At 27.2% G+C, this 11,645-nt stretch overlaps 1 protein-coding gene across 1 annotated transcript; it reads left to right on the top strand.

The window, feature by feature from the left end:
- Positions 1 to 2,338: 2,338 nt before the first annotated feature.
- Positions 2,339 to 6,843, top strand: LOC140674075 (major royal jelly protein 1-like). The gene is made up of 5 exons (XM_072907422.1): positions 2,339 to 2,760; positions 2,982 to 3,200; positions 3,508 to 3,682; positions 4,621 to 4,850; positions 4,994 to 6,843. Exons 1-5 carry the CDS (start codon positions 2,581 to 2,583, stop codon positions 5,189 to 5,191), a joined length of 1,002 nt encoding a protein of 333 aa, XP_072763523.1. The 5' UTR covers positions 2,339 to 2,580; the 3' UTR covers positions 5,192 to 6,843.
- Positions 6,844 to 11,645: the final 4,802 nt, after the last annotated feature.

The raw sequence follows: 11,645 nt of genomic DNA, 5'->3' as shown, positions 1-11,645 counted from the left end.
GTTACATAATCTTATTCCGAAGTCGCATACATAAACGTCAAATTTGTAAGTCAATAATGTCTAGTACAAGTGATAAAAAACGGTGGTGGTAGCGTCATTAATCAAAACAATAATTTAATTCGAGCTGGTATTATTATTTTTATTTATAATTTATTTTCCTAATTTACAATGATTTGTTAACAAATCTCTCTCTCTCTCTCTCTCTCTCTCTCTCTCTCTCTCTCTCTCTCTCTCTCTCTCTCGCACGCACGCACGCACGCACGCACGCACGCACGCACGCACGCACGCACGCACGCACGCACGCACGCACGCACGCACGCACACACGCACACACACACATTATACATTTATATTGAGTGCGAAAATTTGTGTCTCATTTTAATTATGTCGTATTAATGTTGCAGCATTGGCTTTGTAATGTGTCTACATATTATACCTATATCATTTAAAAATTGATACTTTCACCCGTCAGTTTAACATAATTTTTGATTAATTTCGGCCTTATTATGCTTATGAATTTAAGAAAAATGTAACAGTTCTAATGGAACCGTTCTAAAAACTAAATTGCTAATATTAAACTATATACTACTATTAAAGAAGTTTATAAACTCATACATTATCCATAAGAACTATAAAAAATTAAACTCTTTTTCCTGTTGAACAAAAAAGATTTATAAATATTTCATAAAAGAAAGAAAAGGATTGCCTGCTATACGAATCAAAACATATACATTGTTTTCTCTTAAGTCTCACAATGATAAGATAATATGTTATTTATTTTTTTTAAAGCATTTGCACAAGTGTTATTAACAATCAAACTTTTAAATAATAATTTTAAAACCATTTTTACGGATACGTATCTTAAAATACTGGTTAACATTGTATAAATGATCAGTCATACTTGTGATAGGCAATTGTGATACAGTTCAGTTGTTTTATTGTAAATAATAGTTAATAATATACTATCCTAAAAATGAAACATATTCTGTTCGTTACTTCAATTCTATCGATAACAATTATAAGTTTTGCCTTAGTAGAAATAAAGTATCCATATAAATTTAAGTATGTTGATTTTGTATGGCCAAGTATAGAGAAGAAAAATGAAATGATCAAGTCCGGCGGTTATAATCCTAGCGCATGTTTGCTACACGATGTAGATAAAGCATCAGGTAGGCTATAATTATTTGAAAACTAACAATAACTTTGTATAGAAACACAGACACTTTTACACATAAAAAAAGTTTATAATTTTAATACTTAAGCCTTATCTTGATTTATATTGGATTTACATACGTGCATTTACCTCCAACATATATATATATATATATATATATACAGGGTGTTCGGCAACAGGTGGGACAAAATTTAAGGAGTGATTCTACATGATAAAATAAAACAAAAATCAAGAATAATAAAATTGCGATAGAGGCTTCGTCTTTTAGTTATAAATATTTGTAAATTTGCGTAAAAGGTGCCCAAAGCATGGTAAACCGCAAAATTCTTGGCATGCGTAGACTACATCCACTAAATCGCTCTCAAAATACTCTGTGACGCAAAAATATGCAGCGAATTGCCGAGATACCTTTTACACGAACTTTTAAATATTTATAACTAAAAAACGAAGCCTCTATTGCAATTTTTATTGTTATTCTTGATTTTTGTCTTATTTTATCGTGTAGAATTCCTTAAATTTTGTTCCACCTGTTGCCGAACACCCTGTATATACAGGATGTCCCATTATAATTCCTCCAGTCGAACATCTCGAAAACTAAGCCTGGGAGAGAAAAATGTTTCAGGCAAAAGTTGTATGGTTTCGAGGAAGTCATAAGATGGTACCATTGGTCTGACCTTAAAGAGTCATTTGAAGGTCACGTGAAGGTCACCTCAATTTTTTTAAATGACACCCCCTATTTTTTGTTACATATTCTTGTAGCTGACTTCGAGAGCTTTCCAAAATACTGTGATAAAATATTTTTTTATTAAACACTTTGCGAGTTATAAGGCTTCAAAGTTGCAATATTTTGACATAAAATACAAGATATCTCGTAAAATATTCATTTCTCGATTATCTTACCTTAATACTTTTATGCACAGAATAATGAGACGAATCAATTGGTGTAAAGAAAACACAGTTACCTTTAAGAAAAAATCTGAATTTGCAACTAGCAGTTACACATTTTTACTTTAACATAATTATGTGTTTTAATTACGCCAATTGATTTATCTCGTTATTCTGTGCATAAAAGTATTAGAGTAAGATAATCAAAAAATGAATATTTTACGAGATATCTTGTATTTTATGTCAAAATACTGCAACTTTGAAGTCTTATAACTCGAAAAGTGTTTAATGAAAAAACATTTTATGGTATCTGTCAAAAAAATATTTAAGTTATATTTCATTTTAAAAATTGTCAAGGGTTTTTTTAACTAATTTTATATAAAAAATAACTGACTGTTATAATTTGATACACATTATAACGTGTAACGAAATAAGTATATTTTGTGATAGCGTGCGAATTATGATGATTTATATTATATTATTATATTATATTTTTTCCCTCTTTACAAACATGTTTTATTATGAACAAAATTCTCGTAGATGGTAGGGTATTTGTTGGTGCGTATAAAACCAAGGGTTCTCCAGTTGGCATGATGACGGTAAGTAATCAAACAGGAAAAGGTGGTCCACTTCTTTATCCATATCCAAATTGGACTTGGTGGAATACCGGTCAATGTATCACGGGTTTTTATCGAGTTCGTGTAAGTATTAATATCTATTTAAACAACACTTTACACATACAGTTATTACACTTTACATGTAACTGTTACATTAAAATAATTAAGAATTTATTATATCATCTATATTTAAATTCGCATCTGCGTGATGAAAGTTATCCCCCCTATTATTATTTAATAACAGTTAAAAAAAAAATTTCCCCACGTACCAAAGTACTTAAACAAATTTTTTGTTTTTATCGCAGATTAAATGTAATCACCTCTTCGTTGTACATTCTGGCAGATACAGGCACCGGGACAAAATTTGTCCTGCGCGATTATTAGTTTTCGACTTAACAACTGATAAGCTGATTAAAAATATTACCATTCCATCTGAGATCGCTAATAACAAAAATAATTTTGGATTGTTGATGACATTTTTCGTTGATGCTCCAAATTGTTGTGAGATAGCAAATACTGCGATTGTTAGTAATTTCTTAAATATCAACATCTTTAATGGGAGGAGCTCATTTGGACACAGTACAATTGGACACAACCATTCTTACCGACCGGTGCCTAGAGTAACCAGCACGATTGACCAATCAAAGAGCTTTTATTATTTTTTATTTTAAATTGGCCAATAAGCATTGTGTCCAATTGATATTCACCCATCTTTAATATGGTAGCATATGCATATTCTTTATTTTATGCTAGTGCACTTATTATTGATACGTCATATCTTGCAATTTATTCAATATGTATATTATATGTAAATATCAAATCAATGTGCAGATATACATTGTTGACACGGAGGGTTATGGCTTAATAATATACAATGCAAAAACATTCAAATTCAAAAGAATTGAATCTAATTACATGAAACCGAGTGATATACATTTCTTTATAAAAGATAATAGAACTTTTACTATAGAAGAAGGTATTTTTGGTTTAACAATCATTGATAAAGGCAAGTAAATTTTTTAATATAAAGAAGACGGTTGCAATTGTTATGTAAGCATATCACATTAAATGACAAATTTTCAACCGATTATATACAGGGTGTTTCATTTTAATTTCCCCAGGCAAATATTTCGAAAAATAATGAAAATTCGAAAAAATGTTTCAAACAAAAGTTGTATGGTTTCTAGGGGTACATAAGATGGTGCTATTAGTTTGACCTTGAAGAGTCACATAAAGGTCACGTGAAGGTCATTTTGAATTTCTTAAATGGAACACCCAATATATTTTTGCATATTCTTGTAGCTTATCTCGAGAGCTTTTCAAAACACTATAATAAAATGTTTTTTCATTAATACTTTTCGAGTTATAAGGCTTCAAAGTTGCAATATTTTGACATAAAATACAAGATATCTCGTAAAATATTCATTTTTCGATTATCTTATCCTAATACTTTAATGCATAGAATAAGGAGACAAATTAATTGCCGTAATTAAAACACATAATTATGTTAAAGTAAGAATGTGTAACTGTTAGTTGCAAATTCAGATATGGGGTGTTCCATTTAAGAAATTCAAAATGACCTTTACGTGACCTTCATGTGACTCTTCAGGTCAAACTAATGATACCATCTTATGTCCCCCTAGAAACCTAGATACAACTTTTGTCTAAAACATTTGTTTGGAATTCATTATTTCCCGAAATATTTGCCTGGGGAAATTAAAATGAAACACCCTGTATAACACTGGATAATCTTAAATTCGAAATTACTTGCACATTATATTATTTCTTTATTCATTTGTTTCGTTTATATTTATATATATTTATGTTATAACATATATGTTTATAATTTATGAAGCATAAAAAGCTTTTCGGCAATGATTTTAATATAATATTATATTTTAACTCAGCTCCACAATTCTTAATATTTTCATTATGAATAATTAGATCTATATTATGCTGTTGCATCGGGGAAAAACATTTATAAGATGGACAAATCGAAGCTACAATATCTGAAAAATATATCCCAAGCTGATAAAGAGACTAAAGTAGTCGCTACATTATCAGGTCAGGTAGACGTGTTAGCGTCCAAAGAGCATGCAATATTTTTTGTTAATATCTCGGAAGGTTCTGTTTTGTGTGCGGACAGTTCTAAAAAAATTGACTCCAAAAATATGGTAAGATATTCAAATGCAATTATTTCCTGCATATCATTTGATAATAATTATTTCAAATATTCTAATTTTACTAACGATAATAATTTCCATCAATATTGATTGTTAACATGATTCTAATTATTATAAAATAATTCTTTTTTAAGGAGATTCTTGCGCAAAATACTACAGAATTAATAATTCCAGCTGCATTAAAAGTGCAATGTGATGAATTACTAGGTTTGACAAATAATTATCAGGATTTTGTTACCGGTCAACAAAATATAAAAAAGACAAATTTTAATATTTTTATAATAGATATAAAAGAAGTACGAAACAAGACAAAATGTTTTGGTTCTCACTAAAGAAAAATGGCTAGAAATATAATAATGCTATATTTTTAACGCAAAATTAAGTATAAAATATGCTTTTTCGCCAATAAATAAAATAGAAAACAAACGCAAATAATAAGTCGACAAAATTATTTCAATCGACATGTATAATCATGGTATAAATGTAACGTTTATAATCTGGTCGATAGGCGATATATTATGAAACACACAGCAATCTCGCCGTTTTTATTAATTGTTCTTTCTTTTTCCTTGTATTTTTCCGAACATATATAATTAGTTCTATATTATACTGTTGCATCGGGAAAAAATATTTGTAAGATGGACAAAATCAAAGCTACAATATCTGAAAAATATATCCCAAGCTGATGAAAAGACTAAAGTAGTCGTTACATTATCAGGTCAGGTAGACGTGTTAGCGTCCAAAGAGCATACAATATTTTGCGATATATATCTAACGGACTTATATCGGACTTCCCTCGGGATTGCCGGGGTGTTTTTCAAGTACACCAACCCCTTCCATCCTTCTCTACACCTCCTTCCAAAAACCCTTTCCTTTCCTTCTAGCATATGACCGCAGAGAGCGTCTTATCTGCAGTCATAGAAATCTACTGTTTAATGCCGGTTCCGAACGGCCTAGATAGAGGGAGTTCTTTTTGCGGCAAGATACTCTTGGTGGTTTTGCCATTGCCTTCCAAGAAGTGGCGATCAAATAACATCGAATAAAAATTCGATGGTTCTATTCGGATTTGAACCCGAGATCTTAGGCATAGTGAGCAGACGCTCAACTCACTGCGCCAGAACCGCACACGCGATATGTATCTAATTAAACAAAAGAAGAGTAGTGTTCTTAAAATTGCAGTTCGATAGATTGTAGAAGAAGCGAAAATCTATGCAAAGTTCATAGAAATGCGAGTATACTTCTCCTAATCAAAGATAATCTATTTTTGGTTAGGTCCATATGCCAATTAGATCATATAAGAGATAATTTGTTAATCTTATATTAAAAATAGCTGCACTATTGGTGGCTAAGCATAACTGAATTGCAAGAGCAATTGTAATAAAAAAATAATACACCTATGCAATAAATGCGCATTTACGTTGTTGAACAGCTGAAAACAAGTTCTGATATTAAAAAGATGCTTACAAGTCTTTCTTGTTGAGTGAACAAGCTATATTCAGGATTTATATTTGAAAGAAAAATAAAAACATTTTCTATCATATAATATATGACCTTTAAAGTAAAAAATATATAATTTTCATTATAATTAATCAGATACACTGAGCAGAAATTTTATGCTTTTTTATTCTATATATATTAATGGCTAATATGTGAGACTTTCTCTGATAATTGTTACAAATACATCTAATACTCTGTAATATATATTGCAGATTGTTTTATCAATGAGCTTTTTAAGAATGGAAAGTATAACATGCTTTAATAATTACCCAAGTCACTATGTTTCTTCTTTTTTATTCTACAATTATGATACAAGCGCTATACAACGATTCAACGGCTTATATTTTATTTCGAGATACATGAGACACACATTTACATATTATGTTACTTTTAAAAATTTTAAATAATTATTTTAATAATTATTTCTAAATATGTATCTAATAGATTGTTGAATTATATAAAAACTATTAAATATATCATTTATTAATGACGGTTATACAAATATTTATGATTTATTGTATATGTATAAATTATAATTAATTTTAATATAAATACAATCAATTTAAAAGGATGTTTCTTGACTTATCCCTTTCCCTTTAGTTTGTTGTCAAGTTCGTGTGCTACTTCATTTGTGTTGTCTCCAGCTGTCAAATGTCAAACTATCAATTTTGACAGTTTGTTTGACAGATATTTGAAAAAGAGGAGAATAATATAGAAAGGTATGAGAAATTGAGAGAGAAAGAGAGAGAGAGAGAGAGGGAGAGAGAGATATATATATATACGTGCTAACATAAACATAATTTTTTTTTTATCATTTTCCTTACAATTATAATTCTTTGCGTCGCTAAAAAATATTAAAATTTTTCAGTTGCAGATAGAATTAATAAATATATAGAAAACTATAGACAAAATAAATATGATATATTGATATATTGATCTTAGAGTTTTTCTCATTTTCAATGCGATATTTAATAATAAGCTTGTTCAAGCTACATCAATCTGTATCAATATATTGATAATTTTAGCATCGCTGTCGATTTCAAATGTAACTTGCTTGAAATTTTCTTAGATGTAAAACAAAATAATTCATATTTCTTTTTTATGCATGATTATATATAAAACGTAAAACAATTATCTATAAAGAAAAATAAAAGTTTCATCAATTTCCGTATACATTCTATTTAAAATTCGTATATATTTTATTTTAAAAAAAGTAATGAATTATTTTTTCGTACATATATAATTTTATAATTATTTTGAATGAATAATAATATATTTAAATCGTTGCACGCATGTTTCCTCTCACTTTAAAAAATGATATATATATATATATATATATATATATATATATATATATATATATACAGTCGTGGACAAAATTAAGTGGACACTATATAAATTTTAGAAAATCTTTTGTTTTATTATAATGCATTAAATAAATTTTAAATTTTGAACGTGAAATATTTTTGTGGATATAAAAAACTTTTATTTAGCATGCACAATTGTAAAAACAGTGTTTCTGTAACTGTTTACACATATTTGTTTATATGAGTGGCATTTAGACCTTGGACAAAATTGAGTGGACAGACAGAAAATTTTATATTGAGAGTAAAACAATGAAAACAGACGTTGACCTTTATCTAATATGGGATGTTATTACGTCTTTAGTGTACGTTGAGCTTTCGCATAAGTACAAAGTTAATAAACAGACATGTCTAATAAAAGAGAAGAATTTCCCTTTTATTTGCGAAATCTAATTGTTTCAGTTTAGTATTTGTCGCAATTAACAAAATTCTGTAGTCCGTATTTGAAATAATAATTACAACTTAAAGACTTTTTTCAACACTTATATGGTATTTGCTTGAATAATTGTATTTAAAAAATTTAAAAAAGCATTAGGTGAGTAAAAATATTTTTTAAATGTTTAATTTATTATAAGTAATAACAAAATAAAAATACTTATTCACAAGAAAATACAACATGTTACTATTAAAATTTTTAGATTCAAAAATGGATGATTAATTTATGTAGAAACTCTATGACTTTTTAAATAAAATACTGTGAAAAAAAAACCTTAATAAATCTCTTAAAAATATTTCAAGCCTCTCTTAAAGTTTTTGTGAAACAATATTGAAATAACAATTTTAGTAAATATAACGTATTATTTTACGTTTAGCATATTAAAACTTTTAATTCTGTAAAATAAATATATTATTAAGCTTAATAATAAAATATAACTTAATAATACAATATAAAGGCAATAAGATAGCAAAGAAAATTATTTTATAGCACAGAGTATTTTTTCAAGAGTTATTTTACTCAAATTTATATGTAAGTCAATAATTTAATAGTAAATTTGAAAGAAAAACTTAAACATTTATTACAAAAAAAATGTAACTCATTTAATATTATACAAATTAAAACGATAATTGTTTTTTATTATAATAAAAGGTTTTTATCATCCATCTTGATTTATATATACAAATTATTAATAAAGTAATTAATATAAAATACAACACAATATCACTAAACATAAAATAATTTTATAATTTCGAAATATACATATGTGATTATTTTGTAACTCCTGCAAGTGAAGTAGAATGGCAATATAAATACATAAGAAGGTTTACATAGAGAATATATGTGGTAAACTCTTTGTTAATAATAGAAATATATAAAACATATTTTATTTCTATATTATTTAATATCTCTTGTATTTATTTTACAGAATTAAAAGTTTTAATACGTTAAACGTAAAATAATACATTATATTTACTAAAATTGTTATTTCAATATATACTGTTTCACAAAAATTTTAAGATAGGCTTGAAATATTAAAAAAAATGTTTTATAGCAGGCCGTTGCCTGGAGCCTTTATTATATTATTTTTGGTATTATATTTTATAGCGTTTCGCTTTATTCGTCAGAATCTTAATTTTGTCAGTTTCTTGACTAATCGGGTCCGCTAATGTTACATAAAGTCGAAATATCTATTCCTATATCTCTTTTTATATTTTTAAAATTTTCTCTCAACATTTAATTATTTTTATAAACTGCACATCTGATGAGACTTAAGATTCTTGAATAAATTGACTATTTTTTAATTTTTATATTATATTGATTTTGCTATGTTAAATTTAACATTTCTAAAGTGTTTCATTAGTTTTTAGTAAAAGAAATTATAAAACTACACTATAACATAAATAATTAAATAATTACAACAAAATCGACACTAATCGAATTAATAATAAAAATGACTTATCATTTTCCCACGAACTTAGACTAATAAAACGAGTATTTTCATATTCAGCAACTCAAAAACTACAAGAAACTATATATAACTTACGTTACACTTACTGAGCAAAAATCAGTATATTTTACCTACTCTCTTTTCCAACCAAGCATTTTTTTTAATTGCTTATTTTTTAAATTGTTATCACTTTTATCGTATAAATATCTTCGTTCTCTGTACAATTCTATAAGATAATTATTACTTTCTTTTTCTTCAATAATAATATTTTCATTTGAATCCTTATATGGATAATTCAAAATATACTGATAATCATTCATTTTTTTAATAAAAAAATCTAAATATTTAAGGATGTTTAACACCTACAATCACAGCAAAAAGTAGTCAAAATTGACGAATATATACTTTTCTTATATATCTTAGTATATGATTATTATAAAGATTGCATAAAATCTTATTATTTATTTATAGCTAGAGCGTAGAAATGTATTTTCGAACTTCTGTTGCTTTTTTTGGAGAATTTTCGTATTTCTTAAATTATAATAAGAAACTTTTATCATTGACGGTATCTTGATTTCAACATTACAGCACAAAATTTGAATTATAAAAATAAAAGAATTTACTCGTACAAAGTAATTTAAAATGTCAGAATAAAAATTATAATAGTAAATAATGACAAAATATAGAAGATTTTTAACTTCTTTTATGATAATTTTAATAATTTGTCATTTCTCCGAGAAGAAAGAAATGTGGCAACATGGTAATTTTTCATAAGTAGATCAAATTGCAAATTGACATATGAGGCCTAGTCGCTTCTCGCTTACACGTTTGTATATAGAGGCTTCTTCAGATGAAAAGATAGGTTATTTAAAATGTCAAAAGAAGGCTCAGCTGAATGCTATGTTGCCACGTTTTCACAATAAATAGTATGTCATCTCAGATAATAGGACGAAATTGAGAAAATTATATTCAATATCTTTTGAACTAGTCAGTACTTGACCAAAATTATGTGATCAAATATTTCTTCTATATTTAAACTATATTTTTGCAAATTTTGAATAAATTCCTATTATTATTTCTATCTATTTTAGCTCTTAAATCAACACGATCACAGGTTTTTTACAAGATAGAAAATCTGTAATCGTATCAATTTAAGGACTAAAAAGGACAGAAATAATTATATTGATACTTATTTATATAAATAATTATATTTATAATTATATTAATACTTTTACTTATAATTAGCTCCATAAAATAATTATATTTATAATAATATCGACAGGTAAATTCATTGCAAATTAAAATCCTTATAACTTTTGATTCCTTCAGTGAATCAACTCCAAGTTTTTTTATAAGTCTCTGAACATGTATCAGAACAATCTGTGCAAATTTTATTAAATTCCTATATTTTTAAAAATAGGTACTAAACATCCCTAAGAAATAAATAATCACTGAAGTAAGTACATATACAACATGTACTAAATACGACCTACATTTACGTAAAAATCATTATGCATTATGCATTGACTTACGTCTCCGGCTTATGTTTACAACTCTGTCGATAACAGTTACGACATCTTTTTTCTCAGCCCATACATATAATAATGCACTGTTGCACGCGATTATAAATAAAAATATTCTATTGCGTCAATATTATTCCTTGGATTGTCCTTCAAACAGATGTGTATCGATAAGGCATGATCCCAGTCCTTCTGTTTGTAACGGTCTTTCCCAGGACCTAAGAAAAAAGTCATGTGCAACGACACGTAACGATAGCGACATTGTCATTAAAAAGTTACAGTATAAACCTACTGGGACCATGCTCTCGATACATACCGGTTTAAAGGCAATCTGTATTTATAATACTGTGCCGTACCCTTGTGAGACGCACATATTATTATGCGTAAACTGATTATTACTTATTATACATATTTGCATCTTAAAACATAAATATGTTAATATATTAACATAAATTTGTTAATATATAGATAAGCAACTATGTCAATAGGTTAATATGTTATATATGCTCATACATGTTT

The sequence above is a fragment of the Anoplolepis gracilipes genome, chromosome 15, assembly GCF_047496725.1.
Source record: "Anoplolepis gracilipes chromosome 15, ASM4749672v1, whole genome shotgun sequence".
Classification (NCBI taxonomy): Eukaryota; Metazoa; Arthropoda; class Insecta; order Hymenoptera; family Formicidae; genus Anoplolepis; species Anoplolepis gracilipes.
This window is presented reverse-complemented; position numbering and strand designations above follow the sequence as displayed.